Source organism: Rhagoletis zephyria, unplaced genomic scaffold (genome assembly GCF_001687245.7).
Source record: "Rhagoletis zephyria isolate East Lansing unplaced genomic scaffold, Rhagoletis_zephyria_1.1 Rzeph_scaffold_09156, whole genome shotgun sequence".
NCBI lineage: Eukaryota > Metazoa > Arthropoda > Insecta > Diptera > Tephritidae > Rhagoletis > Rhagoletis zephyria.
In genome coordinates this window covers 4,565-24,905 of record NW_016166235.1, presented here as the reverse complement: position 1 = coordinate 24,905, position 20,341 = coordinate 4,565, and the positions used below count along the sequence as shown (strand labels likewise).

Sequence of the window (20,341 nt, the reverse complement as noted above, 5' to 3'; positions counted from 1 at the left end):
CGATGTACAGTAGTCCACGGTTAAGAGCGAAATACACAACACAAGTGGCTTGACAAACCAATCGAAATATTCCTTTGCTTCAATTCATTTGTGTTGTGTTCGAAGGTTTGGCAAGCCAATTTATAGCTGAAATACAATGCCGGCGAACGGTGAACTCACCACAGCGAAATTCGCGCTGTCAAAATTAGAACACCCGCACGCATATGAAATTGAACACAGCCAAAGNGTTATCATTTCCTCATTTCTAAATATGGTTTAGTTTTTTCTAAATATGGTCACCCAAATTATAAACGCGACCAAATGGGATCAGCTGTTTTCGCTACCGCTCTAATTCTGTTTAAGTAGGCGAAATAGCTGGGCGAACGGTGAACGACAGCATCGCCCATTTCGGCGAAGTTTGCCGTTCGCCGGTATTGTATTTCAAGCATTAGGGAAATTTAAGCTAAAATATTTTTTTTTTTTTGATTTTCTGTCCGCCATATTGACGTTTTATCAAGCCGCTTGTGATGTGGATGGTAAAATTGCCTCATTTGCAACGGAATTTTAACAAAAGTTACGATGTAAGGGAGAATAATGGAAGAAACCCTAATATTTTTAAATTGTGAATTATGCTTGAACGACTCATGTTTGCATGGTATATGGCAAAATGGAAAAAGTAGGTTTGAAGTACGTTTGACAAGTCGTTTGTGTGGTGTATTTAGCTCTTCAACTAAGCGGGGAAATTTATTAGCGGGGATTACTGTACAAGTTTCGCACGATTGCCATTGGGCTGCTTCACACTAGAATGACAGAACAATTATTAGGTGCAATCCCGTATTCCTCGGACTCGGACTCGGACTAGTAAAACTGTCAAAAAATAAAAATTCGCTCAAAGCGAGAGAGTAACATTGAAAAGCACGGGATCGCATTCTAGTAAAAAATTGTAACTTCTGTCAACTTCAATATAACCTCCAATTTTTGGTTGTAAATTTTTGCTTATTTTGTATGTAAACACACTCAGCTCACACATGTAAGGGCATGTGCCAATCGGTAACTTTTTTCTCCGTGGTGAGACGGGGTGGAAAAATTTGCTATTGTGTACAAATAAATTGAATTTTGCTGTGCCAAATGCAGAGTAAAATTTTGACAGTTGAAAAACCAAACAAACGCTCGTGCGAAAGCTTTATTTTTGTGTGTTGCTGAAATTCTTAAAATTTATATTTATTTTATAATTTGCAAGTAACGTACGCTTTTTTTTGCTGTTTCAGCTTTCATTTTCATGTTCACTCCTTATTACCGCCAAGCAATATTATGTGTATACATGGTTATAAGCTGTCAAAATTTTACCTAGCCCCATGAGCTAGGTAAAATTCTGACGTTCTTATTCACCACGAGAAATGTCAGATTTTTACTTTGATCCGTCAAAATTTTCTCTTTTCTATCATTTGGCACAGGCCCAAAGGTTAGTTTCCATCACACAATTCTTGTAGGAATGTGGGGGCAGCGAACTTTTGATTTAACTAACCCTGGGATTCAGTAATTCAGTCTCATCTCAAGTCACTAATTTTGAGATTAGCAATTAGTGACTATTTTTGTGCCTTGGTGCGATTTTGGTATTCAGAAGGAGAGAGTCATAAAAATTTCACCAAAAATGTGTGGTGAAAGCAAACACTGACAATCAACTAATAGCGGTTATGTATGCCCGCACCGCTCAAAGAGTCGCAATGGCCGAGGGGTCAAAGCATTAGGCTGGCAGCCAAGAGGGTCCGGGTTCAAGTCCTCCTCGGGCGTAGAGGATTTTTTTTTATTTTTTTATAAGTAAAGGCCGTTTACATAAGACTCTCCTCGCTTTGCTTGACAGTTCGAACTTTTACAACAAAGCGTTTGCGTTCTTCTCTTCCTCCATATTTTATATCTGTAAATTAGATAACAATATAATAATATGCATTACCTTATTTTCGTCATTAAATGCAAATGCAAGCGCACGAGAAAAGATACATGTAGACAGCTGATCGCCAAAGCGCGCAAAAGATGAGAGTTGCCGATGATTTTGCTTCGCTTTGCTCTCCTCGCATTCTTGTTAGCAAGACTCGTATAAAATCATGTATTGAACTTATCTATCAGAGCGGAATTATGAAGCAAAGCGAAGCAAAAGTCTTATGTAAACTGCCCTTAATCGCTTCTAAAACTGCTCGCAAAACGCCTCATGTTGCGCCTCATTTAGATTTACGTTTTATGCTGCAGGGAGCTGTCCCAAGTTTACGTTCTTTGGTTATACGTAGATAATTATTTTATTCCGAAAGGTATCTATTTTCGTGTGCGACCAAATGCTTTCGAATTCTTTTAATAACTCTGATCGCTCTGTAGGTGCGCTAAGGGCTCCAGCAATTGAACACACACATACAGTGCAACCCTGTGTTTGCGTCAACCTTTCGTTCAGCGGACTCCATTTTTGTTCAGATAAATTCGTGTTTACGGGTGAGTTGGACGTGAAATTTCTGCTGCGCTTGGAAATTATTTATTAATTTATTTTTTTTTATCTCTGCTCCTAATAAACCTACTTGAACAGACTGTACTTTTGTTGAAAAAAGAAGAGAAGACAAAGCAAAAACAAGGGGTTTTTATTATTAGTTTATAAGCAGGTTTTATATGCAGAGATTTATTGTGTTTGTTATTTGGGACATTCATAAGGAGTTTATTGTAGATTTTCCACGTTGGAAAATGTTCAAAAATGGAAAGTGTTTGCAAGCGTTTGCCTGCTGAGTACAATAAAATGTATGCTAATTCGGTAAAATATGGATTTAAATGAAGCTGCGTGAAAGTATAGTTGTGGCATTGTCGAAGTAGTTGTATGTGCTAAATTTTTCCAAATGGCTGCTGTGTCTACGTATCACAAAATGGCGTGCCGCAGATTTCCGGAAACGTGGCAGATGTTTTTGTAATAGATTTTGATATTCTGGACAAGAACCTATGTATTTGCTTGGTTGCCAGCTTGAAAATCGGCAAGTGCAAATAGATTTTAAACCTTTTGTATTTTAAACAGCGTGGATGGAGTTGGAATAAACTGGATGTGGCGCTAAATTAAATTATTTTCAGCGCATTGTTTCGGATTCCTGTTGAAAATATGCGATTGTACGCTTCGATTGTAAATTGTTGCCAAAAAAGATATGGCAATACCACCATTGTTTGATGCTTGCATGAAGTTGGCTGCGCTTTCAAATGTCGCCATTGATATTCTATTACAAACGAAATATTTCACCATTGAAAATTTTCTGTATACTATTTTCGCAGTCATTTCACAAGCACGTCGTCGAAATTGCGTTTAGTCTTTGAAAAAACTTGGCTCCGTGGGAAATCCATTGAAAGCAATCTGAAAATTATTATATTTGTATAGCAATAATTGTTATGCGTACTTGCAAATAAATTAAATTAGGTAATCTTTTATTTTATGCAAGCATGGTTTCATGGGAGTGATGTCTGAGGGTTAGATTTTACTTGTACTGATTTTATATCTACATGAAATATGCATGCACGTAATTTGTGCGTCCATTTTTGATTAAACTATAGTTTCTTTTGTTTTATAGATGATTCAAGATTATATACGTACCAAGTAATAGGACGTATTAGTTATGTAATCTAAGTTGATTGATATACGGAAGAGTCCAAGTCGTTGAAAGTAAAGCTAGTGAGTGACATCATCCGTCTTGTAATTGGCTTTTGTTAAGTCTTTGTTGCAGTAATCACATTAAAAATATGGTGAGTTGGTTAAATACGTTATATATGTAAAAATTCAATAATAAAGAAATAACTCGAGCTAATTTTGTGTTTTAATCGATATTTATTTTTTATGATTGGTCTAATTTTTGTTTTTGTAATTTCAGCCACGAATAGTTCCTCTGCAGCTCCTAAAGTGCCTGAAGGTGCTGCTGGATGACAATGGGGGCATCCTAAGCATAGGAGAAGTAAAACGGATCGCAGGGTGAGTTACCATAAAATTGTTACCATGAGTTAAAAATTTTTCCTTTGAATTGTCTGCAATGCAACTGTGCGTAATGTGTTCGAATTCTTTTGTAATATAAAATATCAGGGTTGCATTTGCTTTAGTATTATTTGATTTGTCTTAACCCTTGGATTTTTTTTGCTTTCAGATTAATGAATAGATATTCAAAGAAACTTGTATCGAAATGCATTTATGTACAAATTTTAAAAGTTACAAAAACTGAATTACTTGGTGAATTTATGGGTGTTGGTGGCTGGTCCTTGGTTTATAACTGGTTGAACGACGCTATACGTGCTATGAATTGGCCACTGGTGCAGGAAATATTAGAATTACTCTTACTTTGTCCTGTTGATGTGGATAGATTGAAGATAAACTCTGCACCAAAGTTGGTGAAAGGACTTTGTAGGGATGGCGGCAATGAAGGTAAATTTTAGTACCAATTGTGTGTATATCGTCTGAATGATGAAATTGCAGTAATTTCACATTTATGAAGGACTGAATTAATTTCCTTTGAAAACTTTGAGAAGAATCTTTGTTTTTGTTTAAAAGAGGTTTACATAGAGAAAAAATTTGCAATTGCTACATAGGGAGAAGTGGTTCGTGGCAATAGGTCATTTTTTTTTTTGCATTGGTGTACATTGGCGTATACATACTGTCATATTTTGTTTTTGTATACATATAAAAGTCATTTTGACAATTCCTTTCACTTTGCTGTCAACTGAAGTCTGCATTTTCGGTGATGAATGTTAAAATTGGCACAATCGTCGCAGAAGTACTGCTAAAACCAGTTTCAACAGCAATAAGTGATAGTTGCAAAACTATTTCACAATTATTTTGATTTTCTTTTGACCTTTTTAATCTGTGTCAGCAAATATAAATTTATTATTAGCAGTTTTGGTTTTAAACTATATTCTAATTCAATTGAATTTTTTTAAATAAAATTTGGATAACCAATAGACTCGTTTTATATAAAATAAATATTTTTTTATTTTTAGGCGTCAGAATACTTGCGAAACGTTTGGTGGAACAGTGGTTGAAGGTGGTAACTGAAAATACAACAAACGCACAAGTTGAAAATGCTCAGCAACAGACAATTGCCAATGTACCTGCAGCTCCAAGTGTTCAAACAACACCTGTTGTTCGGCAAGAACCAAAAATTATACCACCTCCCGCAGAACCAATTAAAATTAAGGCGCCTGTAGTAGTAAGGCAGTCATCATCAAATATTGTAGAAGAGGACCCTTTAGCTGATGTAGCAGATGTGCCAACTGAAACATCTAGTTATACACCAACATCGGCTCAAAAGAAAGCTAGCGAAGCCGGTTTGGTATTCAAACTAGTTATTAGAGATGGTCAGCAAGTTTTGGCAAAAGTGCCAAAGGCCGCGCAAGTGACACCAACCGTCGTTCATGAAGAAGAGAACGAGAGAGATAATGTTGAAGAAGCTGAAGATGAGGCTGAAGTTGAAGCTGAAAAAGCTGAAGGTGAAGTAGAAGTGGATCATGACGCCGAAGGCGATGTCGAAGCTGAGCCTGAAAATGAGGAACAGGAAGTGGAAGAAGAAGTTGACAGCGGAGCAGCCGCCACGGTGGTAGAAGAGGAAGAGGAGACCAGAACATCACTTGATAAACCAGACAAAGAAAGTGAAAGCAGTGCTGACGATGAGACTCCGACTCCACCCTATAATGATAAAGTTGATGATGCAGAAAAGTCTTCAGATCGGAAGAAATCCTTAGATTCTGAAGGTGATAAATCAGAAATTAAAGAAGCTAAAAGTTCAAAAGAAAGAAAAGAAAGCAAAAATAAAGAAAAAGAACAAAAAGTTGATAAAGATAGAGAAAAAGATCGAAAGTCATCGTCTTCCAGCCATAAATCATCGAGTCATAAATCGAAAACCTCTTCTTCGAGTAAGTCAAAATCCTCATCATCTTCATCATCACACCGCAGTTCTAGCGATAAGCATCGCAGTGACAAGGAGCGTTCAAGTTCCAGCAAAGACAAAGATCGGAAAGAGGGTAGCAGCTCAAATAAACATAAATCGTCATCTTCATCATCTAAGTCTTCATCGTCAACAAGTTCAAAAGACAAACACCGCGATAAAGACAAAGATAAGTCATCCAATTCCTCTTCATCTTCAATTTCAACAACTACATCCCACAAAAAAGATAAAGAGCGCGAAAAAGAAATACAAGCGGAGAAGGATAAAGACACTATTAGCAAGTTGACTCAACCATCTATTGATAAATTAGGTCGTATTCCAAAGAAACCTAAGGATGAATCAGAATCCGAAACGGTTAAGCCTGCTTCAATCACAATACCCTCAAAAAAGGCATCAATGTCGATTGAAATTCGACGCGATTCGGAAAAGACCAAAACAGTTAAAACGTACAAATCACAGTTTCGTTCGCATGGTCTAACTGAAGAAGCGCCACCACCGCCGTCACGGAAAGGTTTGAAGAAACCAATATCGATTGCATCAGCGCCTGGTACTGTCATTCCTGCAAGTTTGCCTTCATCGCTGAAGCGGCCTTCACCACCACCTAGTAGTAGTGATTCGCCCACACAGAAGAAATCCAAGATCGATATTAACAACCTGTCTGTGGCTAACGAGAAACCTGGAGCCATCAAACTCATCGCTCCCAAAAAGAGTAAGTATAATGCATTACGACATTTACTAATGGCATTCTGCGAAGTCTCATTTCAGGAGTTTGGATGATGCTAGTTTTTGCGGTTTGAGGTTTTTTATGTATATAATTTTAAAAGTGTTATCTCGTGCAATTTAGCAATAATGTAGGTTGTCAGCTTTTTGTAGAGTGTTGGCAACACCACGCTTCGTCATTGGACTGCGGGGAACATTGGAACTGAATTTCTTTTGTCTTTGTTGTCCAAACATCCGGCATAGACTAGAAGCAAACGTTTGGCGTTTTGTCAAACACTTTGATGGTCTCTAACGCGATAGTAATTTAACTTTTGCTTGTGTTTAAATTAAAAAACAAACAAAAAAATCGATCAATTTAGCTACGGTAAAGTTACATAATTTGGCTGTTTGTAAAAATGTAAGCATGCGGCGCTTAAATCAAAGTTGTGCTCTTTCAAAGTGATTGTATGTATGTAACATGAAACGAGAAGGACTAGATCAGTGGTGCACATCGATATGTGCGTGAAAACCGAGCGAGCCTTTAGAGCTGCCGTGTGCACCACCGGGCTAGATGCATGCGCATACGTTTGAGATTGCGAAAAAATTGCTTATTGGTTTACCTACTCTAACTTACGTCTGGTAGAGATCATTGACTTAAAGAGAACAAATTTTTTCGTAATTTTATATTTGCGTATGCCACCTTCTGAATGAAACATTAATAATACTGTAGTGTCAATTAAATTTGAATGACCAGAAACAGAAGACTAAAGCCACAATCAGTGGATCGAGCATAAAAAAGGAGCTGATTGGAGGCGCCTGGTCCGCACTGCTTCATACATCAATCAACTGCAAGTTGCTGAACAGATAGGAGAGTGCCCATCAGGCCACATTGTGTTAAAAAGACGAATTCAATCAAACTCCTAAAATATGTTTACATGTGTGTGATGAAAGACGGTTGAGCTGGATAAGTTGCCGGGCGGTTAAATAAGTTCAAATGATGTGCTCAACATCGATTTATGAGCGCATTTAATTTTTATTTAATTTTTTGTTATTAACGAGTTTAAAACGACGAGCAAATCGAGACGACGCTTTCAGTGAAGACATGGTTTGTGGAGACCGGATGTTAAGTATGCATTTTATTTATATTTTCTAACATATATATTCATTCATATTGAATGTTTAGTGGTTCTATTAGTGTCATTACATTGTAATGTAATGTCACGTGGAAATTTTCAATTTTTAGTTAATAAGTATACAAACACTGAAAAAAATATTGAAAAATAAGCAAGATATGCAACCTAACATAAGACATAAGACAAAGAGTTGGTGAAAAATAAACAATTCTTTTCAACAAAATAAAAACAATGATTTGAGCTGATGGTCTTCAAAGTTTGGAAGCAGTCTAAAATTCAGAATGGCAACATGAATTCACGATATGTGTATATGATATAGGAAAAATGGGCAAACACGTATCATCACATGCGTTGCAAAGGTACGCAATTGGCAACGAATTAACTTGTTATAACCAGAAGTATAAAGAGCCGAGTGACGCCACATTAACCTAACTTTTTTGACTCATTTTTGAGTCCAGTCAAGGCATTCCAATAAATACGAATCTATCTTTCATCACACTCTAGTCTCAATGTGCGTTACACTCAAGTTCAGGCTAGAGGTCTCACATGCAATGAATATGAGTGGAACATAACTAACAATCGCAACTACTACTTTCGCTTTTGAATTACGTTTTTTTTTTTTTAATGCTTTCAATAAAGCCTTGTAAGAATCGTATCACCTTAGACTAGCATTGCATTGAGCGCACACGCGGAATTTTTCGATTCATATCTGTTTAAATGGAACGGAAAGCGCATATAAAATTCAGTTACATTCAAATAAATAAAAAAATATCGTAGCGGGAAGCAAACTGTCTATTCTAAAATTTAAAGAGTATTTAGGGCTAGATGCAGTGTTGCGGTAAGCCGTGGGCACAATAGACCTACCGGTCGCAAATTCTTACTCTACTCGAAAATAGAATATCATTTTGAGGTTAGAAAAGATTATAGTTGCCAACCCGCTCGCAGTTTAAACTAATTTTTTACCTGTTTTCCCCTGAAATCGATACTTTACCCGCTCTACGCGCATTTTTATTATTTGACAGTTTTACTAGGATTTAGTCATACATATCGTCGATGTTTTTGCAAAACCACCCATCGACCAGTTGTAAAACCGCCTAAATCGGCGTTGTGGCAAAAATGAGATTCGTTAACCCTGAACTCTAGGCATCGAGATTTATATGCATAAAAATCGTTAACCCGTTGTTAAACCAGATTGGTAGCATAATAGCTAGAGAACATACCGCCTATCAAGGCAATGCCTTCAAAGAATAAACAGTTTTTTCGCTCTCCTGTAAAATTTGAGTGCCGTAAGATAGGCGGTTTTGCAATTGAGCGATGGGCGTTTTTGCAAAAACATCGACGATATATAAGGTTATAGAGTATCTTAATGAAAGGGGCTTATTTCTACTAACCACTTCACCGGATGCGTTCCTGCGAGTTCAATTATTTTGGTCATTACTGTTACTATCGAGCAATTTCAGCCGCTTCAATGACTGCTAAGATCAAATGAAACACGTTTTCGAATCATACTACGCTAAAGTGTAGCTATTCTCCCCTCCATGCGTGATTCGTTATAAAGTAGGGCTTGACATAACTTGTATCACAACTTCTCGAGCTGAATAGGGTTAGCGCCTGCTTAGATACAGTTTCTACAGTTTTTATTATCAGTTTTATTTATCATGCCCTCTGTGGGCTCTAAATGCCTGCCGCATTCTAAAAGGGTTAAGACCTTGTTCGTGCGAAACTCTAATAATACTGGTATGAGAATAGACTGCGGAATGAATATTACAGGGTCACTAAAATATCCAACACTTAATCTAACTGGAATATGATTTTTTAAACTTTCGGAAAATATGCCACGCATTTCTTGGAGCCTAGACGGGCACTCGCATCTAGAAGCAACATCTGATTAAAGATCAGATTCCACCCTGTTCCATCTGATTTCACTTAACTGAGAGTTTTTGCTGATAAATTTAATAGGGGTATTCTCTAAGTCCTGCAAAACCCTTGCGCGGTGCACGGTTTGCAAAGCTGTCCCATACGAAAACTGGTTTTTACCGTGCTCCGTGCAAGGGCTTTGCAAGACTCGAGAATACCCTTAATATCTTTTAAATTGTTGTATGCCAACTAAAAGCCAGTAGGCCTATTCACAAAAGTCTGTGTACTATTATTAATTTTTTTTAGATGCTAAAAGCAAGCACCTTGGCTAATTTAATGCCCCTGAGCTGCAATGAAATTGGCTTTCAGATAGACACTGCTCAGTTTTTCTATCAATCTATCGAGGCTCGCTCTATCCAGCTACTACCCATTAATTCTGAAAAACTCATCCGACAACCTCGTCTAGCTCTAAAACCATAATCAACGCTGCAGTCTTAATTTTTGCACTTTTTTCAACGTAAAATTCAAGTTTTTAATATTTAATTTAGTTTCTGATGACCTTATTTAAGTAATACTATCTAAATTATTCAATTATTAACTATGAGGTTTTTGTGCACCCCTGTAGTTTCTAAAGAACCCTTTCTAGTAGTGAAGATTTTCCATGTCTGATCTACTCAAGACCCTGATGAATAAAACCATAATTGCTATGCTATAACCTGGCCACGTCCCTTCAAGGCAGATCTTAGTAAAGAAAATATATATAGCACTACCCAGAAGATAATTTTGGTAGGCCTTCTTAAGTAAAGCCATTCTTAGAGGCCTACCCAAGAAGGGCTGAAAAAGTGCTTCCTTGCATGCCTTCCAGAAGGGTTAGCCATTTACGATTTTCGCGAAAGCATAAATTTATATGATTTAGTATTACAAATGAATTTCAATAAACATTTCAAGTTGCACTTCATACAAAAAAGAAAGGAGAAAGGAATGTAGAGTGGAAGGTCTCTTGACTACCCGAAAGGCCTTTCGGAAGGGCTTTCAACTGCTGAAATTACCTACTGGGTAGAAAATTCTTTATCTTACAGCTTTACAGCTTTCCCTTTGTTAGTATACCTCCTGCGTGCAACGGCCTCACACTCCATAAGAAGATGTAGGGGAGTCTCTTTGGCCGCATCGCAGAAGCGACACAGGTCGCTAGACCAGATACCTAGTTTATACAGGTGCCCTCTGAGCCTACAGTAGCCCGTAAAAAAATCCTGTAATAATTCTTAGTTTCACCTTTGGGAGATCCATGAGTAGCCTGTATATTGTCAGATTGTAACCTCCTAATATGCTTTTAGCCTGACGATCGGCTTTCCTATAACATATCAGGCAGGTTTTACAATTCACTTTCGAGTGAATTCCGACCCCACTCAATTTAAATTCAAAGTGACTGGTGAAATTCACTCGGAAGTGAATTGCAGAATCTTATTTTAGCATTGTCAAAAAATCTTGATTTAGGAAACTATGCGGAAAGATATAATATGCAGAATAAGGGTTTTGCTTAGAGAATGCGTTGTTGGGGGCCCGTCAGTCATTCGAAAAAAATGTAGTTATAGCCTTGTAGACTGCTCAATGCTACTGATAGGCTAGAAGACCTTTAATCAACTAAAGTTTAGTACTCTATTAAATACATACATATACTAGAAAGTTCCTTCAATATGCTTTAAAAGCAAGACGAATATGCGTAATTCGAAAACCCTTTTCGATCGATCGTTTTTTTTTTAAATTTTTTTTTTTGTCATACTAACAAACAGAACGCTTAAGTCATTGCATGTGATGCCATTTTAGCAGCGATTTCTGTAAATAGTTGTTCTTTTTATTTATTTTTCTCATCAACACTGTACATACAATCAAATTCTTTCTCGAGTAAGATTCATTCATACACACACTGCTGAAGCAATGCACAAGAGGTGCGTCATGCATTACATATGTACATATGTATTGCAACAATTTCTCAATATACGTATGCCAAAATTTTCTGATTGCTGCCAAGCTTCGTGGACCTAGAGCGTGTTTTCATTTAATATGCTTACAAATAGGTCTATAGTTTTCTCGAATTCAAANAAACAAATACAAGTGATTGATTTACTTCAGTAATACCTATTTGTTGTTGTAGCAGCATATACACTTCTCAAACCGTTTGGAAAATCTTGAAAACTACTGCTATGTGGAATTCGAAACCCCCTAACGTTTCTAAAAAACAATCCTATGGATCCTCCTCTTAGGTTTTAAAGCTAAAGCTATGAGCTGCATAATTTCCCCAATTTGTCTTCCCGGCGCGAATACCATAAGTAAGATCTTCTGGTGATCTAACCTCTGGCTAATATCAAAAGCCACGAATTTTCTCCATTTATTCGGCGGTATCACTGAATCCAGCGTAGTCCGATTTTCGTGAAGTCTACGAAAAAGCGATCGCAGCATCCGAATTGCCACGAACATGCGCATTCAAAATATACCCAGTGATCGGTCTACGATGAATTCAGTGGTGGCCCTGACTATTTCGATTTCAGGCGTGTTTTGATCGTTGAAGATCACTTCCATAGTATCTCCGCTTTTTCAAATCTTCAAAGTACTAAAAAAAAAAGCAAAAAATCGAAAATGCCATTTAGGTTATAATCTCCAATTTCATTCATATCCCTTAACATACAGCTTATCTCCAAATAATACCCCAAATTTTAGTTTCAAAACCTAATGTGCCCGTCAAATCGACGAACTATAACTTGCTGAGTAAAAAATATTACTAGGGATGGCTCCTATATTTACTTCTCTTTAAGACTCAAACTTCGTTCCTTATATTTGCATTTCTAAATTGCAATATCGTCCTTGTTTCAAATTCCTGAGTTCTGCAGAAACTGCAAGTACGAAGGATGAGTTTATCTCATTATATGGCAATAACGCCCAGATTTTTCCTTCGGTAATGATACCCAATCGCAAATCTAAAACAAACTGTTGAAAATCAATGATCTTTCGTTCGTCAAAGACTTTTTAGCTGCTTTATGGCAGCACAGTTCTTGCGATTTTTATTTCGATTGTACGGGTTTTTACTTGCCGCTACAATTTTCCTCACGTTTGTTGTCTGATTAAAACTCAAGAACCCTCCCATAAAATATGCGATCACTTAATTTATTTTATTTTTGGGTTGGTCGGGGCTATTACTGAATCCCTAGTACAGTATGCCCCGGTTAATTGGTCTCCCCGCATAATTGGTTAAAAATATGTGCTATCGGAAAGATATATACTTTAATGTTTCCCTCTTGATTCCCTGGTTAATTGAACCAAATATTGTGTAATTTTTGAAGTTCAATTAAGCGGGGAGTACTGTAGTCAGATTTTCCATGGCATCTATGAAAATTCGCAGGCCTATCACCGAACCCATCGTAGTCCGAATTTTCGGCAAATCTACACGAAATGGCTATTACTGAATCCGAAAAGCTACGAACCTAGCATATAGTACTTTGAATGAACACGTTCGTAGTAATTCGGATTCAGTGATGGAATTTTCGTAGATTTCACGTAAATCGGCATACGATGGATTCAGCGATAGTCCAGGCTGTCACTGAACTGGATTTGTGACGTATAATTCAAAAAATATGCTTCTATTTCTGTTAATCGGATTCAGTAACGGACTACCCTAATATGCATTTAAAGAGCGTGCGCGACATGCTATGTTCGCAGCTATTCGGTTGCTGTGATAGCATTTTCGTAGATTTTATGTAAAATCGGACCGCGATCGATTTAGCCACAGCCCCCTTAGGTTCTTATTGAAAAACTGCTTGGATTCCTTTAAATTTTGAATCCTTCAAGCATTATCCGAAGCTACAAGTTTCACTCGAAACCACGTAGGTAATTTACAGAACTACCTATTTTTCGGTGAACACAATTACCTCTAGAGAGAACTCCACATTAATTCTTGGACTATTTCACGCTTTGAAAAGGCTTATCGCCTTTACAAGTGGCTTAATTCTGAACTATAATCGACAGTCCTTGGCCAGATATACATAGATCTGGGACGTTTCGGCTACGTAGACTTAACTGTCTTGGGAATTCGAATTCAAACATTTAAGCGGGTAAACAGCTACTATAGACCCCCGTTGGTAAACTTGGAATACCGATAACCTAATAACGTAGACATTCCCCTCTGGGCAACGTTGCTAGTCCAAATTTGAAATTTTTGATCTAGAGAAGTTCTTGAGCTCAAGGGAAGACCAATTTCCAATAAAATCAAGCCTAGTACGCAATCGCAAATTTTCAAAACACACTCACAATTTAACCTGTCCTGTCCTGTTTTTTTAAAATGCGTAAGTTCAAGGGCAAGAGTTAAATATCGAGCCCTAACCGCCAAAATAACGTAAACGTTATAGCACTCAGCAAATCATTATCTTCATATTTATGGATTTTTTTCAAATTTCATTTAAAATTTGCAATTTCGAAGTGCTCAAAGTAAAGTTTGAATTTTGCCCAGATACTGTTAATGAAAATAACAAGATGAGAAGTAAAACTAATGTCCTTGGGTCACTGGAAAAAATCCGGGGTCGAAAGGATTAAAAAGGAATCCACTATGAATATTTATTATTATTAATTATATTTTCAATTAATATTATTTATATTTTTAATCTAATTTTCAGAAATCGAATTCCAGCTCTATAACAACCCCGAANTCAAATTTCATTTAAAATTTGCGATTTCAAAGTGCTCAAAGTAAAGTTTGAATTTTGCTCAGATACTGTTAATGAAAATAACAAGATGAGAAGTAAACCTAATGTCCTTGGGTCACTGGAAAAAATACGGGGTCGAAAGGATTAAAAAGGAATCCACTATGAATATTTATTATTATTAATTATATTTTCAATTAATATTATTTATATTTTTAATCTAATTTTCAGAAATCGAATTCCAGCTCTATAACAACCCCGAAAGCAAAAACTAGCAACCAACTCCGCTTTTAAATACCTTAAAATGTCTCTTAAACAATTCTTGACTCGATCGACTAAACAACATCCCCTTTTCCTCTCTCTTTCTCTCTCTCTCTTACAGTTCAAACACTCGTCGAAACGAATCTCTTCTCTGATGCACTCTCAGCAGCTACCGGCCCTAAAAAGATCACAAAGCGCAAGCGCTCCACTACCCCGGCTCCCGGAGGACAAACAAAAGAGGGTCCTTCACCGCCCACAAGTCCTGATGGACCCAAGGTTGCACCTTTGNCAATTCTTGACTCGATCGACTAAACAACATCCCCTTTTCCTCTCTCTCTCTCTCTCTTACAGTTCAAACACTCGTCGAAACGAATCTCTTCTCTGATGCACTCTCAGCAGCTACCGGCCCTAAAAAGATCACAAAGCGCAAGCGCTCCACTACCCCGGCTCCCGGAGGACAAACAAAAGAGGGTCCTTCACCGCCCACAAGTCCTGATGGACCCAAGGTTGCACCTTTGAAATTCTATCAAGACACATTGGATGAGTCGAAGAGCGATGAAAAGTCCGATAAAGAAAATGACGCCAAAGAGCAGAACAGCAAAACTGAAGATTTGGATGCAGCCGATAAGGGCAATAGCACAGAAGACGATGATGATATACCATTGAAAAAGGTGAAGGAGGACATTGAACAGAAGGTGCTGCGTGAACAAAAAGCTGCAGATGATGGTGACGTCGTCACTCCTAGCCCCGCCAGCGGCTCAGTCGATATCACTGGCAGTGATGCGGAGGAAGATGCCGCCACAAAGGAAGCGAAAACGGATGTTGTCGAAGAGGAAGAAGCGCGCAAACCGCCTGGACCTGGTTGTGGTCCGAATGGTCCACCAGGTGTGCTCATGCTACACAGACGCAAAGGCCCTAAAAAGAAGTTGACTTGGCGCACGCAGGAACATCTCGAACAAATACGTTACTTTGAATTGGATGAAAATGAGCGCGTGAATGTGACTAAGGCCCAATCGTTTATGGACATGAAAAATCTGGAACGTTATAGTGAGCGCGATGCCTTCAATATTGCACGTCGTGGCTTCACCCACGATGACAATATGAGGCCACAAACTGAATGGCGGCCACTAATCGAAGTCGACGGCGTACCACCACATCCGAACGGAAATCAATCGAAGCAACGTAAGGTACAAGCCGACCGCGAGCTAACCACTTTGCGTGCGCTCTACTTTTCGCACAGCATGATACCCGATTCACCGGCGGAGGCTGAATTGGAGCCGCATTTCGCATACGATGTGCCCGTTATACCCTTGGAAGACATCACCGGCAATCCGGACGCCGTTAGCGATTACACAAATATGCCTTGGCCCGAACCGAAGGGTTCGCCCAAATACCCAGAAAATAACATAGCCAACAACACTGCCAAACTGACAAATGCGCAAGTGAATGCGTCGTTACCTCCAAACAACGTAAACGCATTTCCTGCTTTTATGCCGCAGTACGGCGNCCAAATACCCAGAAAATAACATAGCCAACAACACTGCCAAACTGACAAATGCGCAAGTGAATGCGTCGTTACCTCCAAACAACGTAAACGCATTTCCTGCTTTTATGCCGCAGTACGCTGCTGCGTCCGCAAATAATATGCATGCATCGCAAATGCAGATGCCCAGACCGGTACCAGGGGTGGCGACAGCAGCAGCAGCAGCTGTAGCTGCGGCGGCGGTGGCGGTTGCGGCGGTGGGCGCCGGATCACATCCAGCATGGCAAGGTGGCAATTTCAATGGACCATTAGGCGCCATAGGCGGTCCCTCAGTTGCACAACAGCAACAACAGAATTTATTGGGAGCATTCGGTCCAGCGGCGGGCAATCCACAATGGCAAATGCATGCCGGCCAATATGGCCCTGCGCAAGGCCCCTTCAATAATGGGCCTAATTTTGGACCTATGGGCATGATGGCGCCGCGTGTTATGGCGAATATGGCAGCGGCGAATGTCTTCGAGCGTAATAATATGAATAATAGTCACCACAATAATAATCAAAATCGGAACAATAACAGCGGTAATTGGCGGACAGGTTCCAATTTCCAAGATAACATTGGCAGTGGTGGTAACTGGCGTTCAGGTGGCGGCGGACAAAATCGAGGCGGTGGTGGTGGCGGCAACAACAACAACGGTGTGTGCAAGGCATACATGCGCGGCCACTGTCGCTTAGGTAAATCCTGTAAATTCATACACCCAAAGAGCAAACGCATATAGGATTCGCCAGAATCTTCAGACGAAGATTTAGCAACGATCTCGATAAGCAACTGTGATAGTGGCGACAAGTCGAAGCATAAGAGAACTATCTAAGCGATCAACGAAACGGAAATGTGATCTGTGAAACGATCTGAGATCGAAATCGATTGCTGCTATAAACTGCCCCGCCTTGAGCCACACTTGAAAGTTCTTGAAAAGGCTACTTGTGGTGTACGCCTTTTGACGCCGGTAATGACTGCTGTTGTTGTTGCTAAAGTATGCGTGTGTATCGCGCATCCCCAAGTGAATAAGTGAATGGTCACCAGCGTCGTAAACTAAATTCTGAATGAATTACAAAGAGGAGAAACATTTTAATTTTTATGAAGTAATATTTTTTTGTACAAAGTATTTTTTTTTTCACTAAAGGATAATATTCCTAGCTAATTAGAAGAAAAAACACTTGCATTTTGGATTATGTAATCATATAAACTATTAATTAATATTTAAATTTATACGTTAAAAGGCAATCGCACTAATCATAGTCGTTAATTACATACATAGTGTAGCATATTGTTTTTTTTTTTATTATAAATCGCCTAGATTCATTCATATATGCATACACTAAACTTATTTTAGCAAAATTGTGTCAGCACTGCCCCTATGCGTGATGCACATTCATAAATGCATAGATACATAGCTATGTATGTACATACATATGTGTATAAATAAATTATCGCTTTCATACGCAGCGCGTCACAGACGCATTCAACGAACTTTTTGCTGTGTTAACATCATTTTGTATATACATATGTCTTATTGCATTATGGACTTAATGTCGAATTTGTTGATGCAATTAAAAAATCATTTCGTGCATAAATTTATACATTTATAACATAGCAATTAAAAGTAGCATATTTAGTCTTAAGCCTTTTCACAAAACAATATGCCGTGTATGCCGTAAAAACATTGCATACATACATTTATAAATAATTTACGTACATATGTAATTATGAAACGCATTTCAGAATTTATATGTATGTTTAAAAGAGAAACCTGTATAATAATAAAATACATTAAATATTCAAAAATAAGATAATCCTTCAATTAAACGCAATTTATGGGAATCTGTGAAGGTGATAATAGACTCTCTCATCATCGACACTATGGCTTGTCGGCAACAATTCCCCAAAGAGTTTTTAGGGAATCAGCTAGAGTCACAGTCCTTGCCCAGATATACTTATGTAGATCTGGGTCGTTCCGGTTATGTAGACACGACTGTCGTGGTAACGTCTGTATATCGTCTAGCGACTTAGGGTGGTATTGCGAAGCGACTGAATTTGGCGAAGCGCATGATTGGCGGACGCAATATAAATATGCATTAGGATGTGTTCGCTTGGCTTGTGCAATTTCTTTCCATCGCGAACACTCTTAGGGCCGGTTACTCAATGTCTGGTTAACACTAATCTCCGGTAAAACATCGTTATCGACGTTACCGACTCCATGTTATATGCATGGAGCCGAACACGTCGATAATGATGTTTAAACGGAGATTAGTGTTAACCACATATTGAGTAAACGGCCCTAAATGCCTTCTCTGCCTCTTAATTCGCTTCGCCGAACCGTTCGCTTCGCAAGTGATAATACCATCCTCTACAATGTCAAGACCTTTACTGGGCCAGAGTTGTGTGGGTCCCTCGCGCCAGTTGAAGCTCACTATCGTCCACAGGGAGTTTGTGTATTCAGTATCAGCGGAATGCCGGTAATAAGCTGTCTGCACTATCCTCGGTCCAACGTTTGTTGTAGGTAGTTCATAAAGTATCCGGGTGCTCACGTCTGTAGTTCCCTACTAGGAAGTGCATGCTTTTCCCACGGTAGCCGGTTCTACGTACCCGATTGACTCGAGTTTTTCCGGGCGGTGAAATCTCTTAATCGTAGGCGGCACATCGTCGGGTTAAGTGGCTAGGGGTGACATTTGTCTGGACCACTTCTGTGAGTTCGAGGTGACCGAATGGTCGAATTGATATAACTTAGGACCGACCGCCCAATAGCCTTGTATGTTGTCAACAACATTTCTTTCTCTTTGTCCCAAGGTCTGCCAGCGAGCTATTTGAGAATCTTGTTGCATCTCCACTACACCCCGGAATGGCTCGGAGTGTTGTCCCGGTCAAGGGCTGTTATTTCAGCGACTTAACTCCGTTAAGAATTTAAAATGGCGAATGCTACCAATCGTTGTTCGTACCTGGAGCAATGCCTTGAAGCAGAGAAAACAGCACACCGTCTTTGTACTGTTTTCAGAAGGTGTTTTAAAATTTTTGAATTCGAATGATCTGCGATTAAATTGCACCGGATTGTTAAAGACCTCAGGTGTTCGTTTCTCAAGAAATCGCTGCGAAAAGCCTCATACCCATTTGCCAAGACGGGGTAGAAGTACTTAAAGTGTTCGGACGTCTCATGCTCTTCAATGCAGGAAGGGAAGGTTAGGTTAGGTTAGGAGGGTGTGTGTGGAATATTCCATACCTTCACTCGGATACAGAATTGTCCATTGTGAGTGCCCTCTTTTAGTGAGTGTTAGGAGGAGACACGTATGTAACTATAAGCCAAAGAGTAGCTTTAAGTCATTATTCTACAGATCCAGCAGTTCCACCTTTGCTACCTCGCCCAGACTGTTGAAGAAGCATGAACACAAGTGATTGAGTCGCTTCGTCTGTATACCTAGACATCAACACAGATAATGGTCAAATGACTCTTCCTCATCCTCATTATGGCAACCTCTGTAGAGAGTAATTGTTGGTATTCACCACCGTTTAGGCATTGGTGCTAAAGCACAGAGTCCTCTGATGGCGCCGGTAAGGACTCTTACTGCAGATCTATTGTCTTTCGGTAGGTCCCCTGTCTTTTTCCTACTAAACCGCGGCGACAATAATCTTGTGGTCCCACAGTCTTCCCGTTTGTTCCACAAGTCATCCGTTACGGTCACGGTATACTCATTAATTTTTCTATCGCGATCACTAAACGGTTGTAGTACGGAGCTATCCGCTTCTTCATTGGCATCTCTGAGCCGCATATGGCAATCTCATCAGCCGACTCATTCCCTTCAATACTGCTATGTCCGAGAGCCACAGTTGATACGGCTTAGTGATACCAGCGTGGTGCGACTTTTCTAAACAATTCCCGATTTCACTATTTTAGTCAAAGTCCAGTTAATAGTACCACAAGTTCACTGCAGTTCTATAGGCTCAATGAAAGCAAATACCTACCAAGACCCTCCGAAATTGAGGGAAATATTAGCGTTGTCCACCTGCAGCCTCTCGAAACCTCCCAGTGGTTCCTGAGCGAAATATTCTATCCATTTTTAATGCTTATTTATATGGCCAGAGGTGTGAGTGCTATAATTGGTTTCGGACCGAGGAATAACAGGTCCGTGCCCTCTTTGGCAAATGGTTGGATGTCTCGGTACCGGTTGTCCTGAGTGATCTGTAACCCAGAGTAAAAACGTGCATCATGTTTTCCAACAAAATTTAGTCCAGATTTGCATTGCCAAATTAGT

The 20,341-nt window shown here is 39.1% G+C and overlaps 1 protein-coding gene across 4 annotated transcripts; it reads left to right on the top strand.

The window, feature by feature from the left end:
• The first annotated feature begins 2,435 nt into the window (after positions 1–2,435).
• PNUTS (Phosphatase 1 nuclear targeting subunit) lies at positions 2,436–17,830 on the top strand. 4 transcript variants are annotated; one of them, XM_017631732.1, is made up of 8 exons: positions 2,436–2,457; positions 3,564–3,735; positions 3,861–3,958; positions 4,128–4,402; positions 4,975–6,627; positions 14,678–14,832; positions 15,063–15,946; positions 16,068–17,830. In XM_017631732.1, exons 2-8 carry the CDS (start codon positions 3,733–3,735, stop codon positions 16,813–16,815), a joined length of 3,816 nt encoding a protein of 1,271 aa, XP_017487221.1. In that variant the 5' UTR covers positions 2,436–2,457; positions 3,564–3,732; the 3' UTR covers positions 16,816–17,830. The 4 variants fall into 4 exon arrangements, with proteins under 4 accessions (XP_017487221.1, XP_017487217.1, XP_017487219.1 ...); XM_017631728.1 differs by lacking the exon at positions 2,436–2,457 and adding an exon at positions 2,464–3,412; XM_017631730.1 differs by lacking the exon at positions 2,436–2,457 and adding an exon at positions 2,464–3,412 and having other exon boundaries at positions 15,063–15,962; positions 16,084–17,830.
• The last annotated feature ends 2,511 nt before the right edge of the window (positions 17,831–20,341 follow it).

Excerpts from the sequence above, each read along its gene's own strand:
- PNUTS (XM_017631732.1), top strand. Across the intron at positions 4,403-4,974 it reads TAGGGATGGCGGCAATGAAG|GCGTCAGAATACTTGCGAAA; the intron begins GTAAATTTTAGT and ends TTTTATTTTTAG. Across the intron at positions 14,833-15,062 it reads CAAGTCCTGATGGACCCAAG|GTTGCACCTTTGAAATTCTA; the intron begins GTTGCACCTTTG and ends GATGGACCCAAG.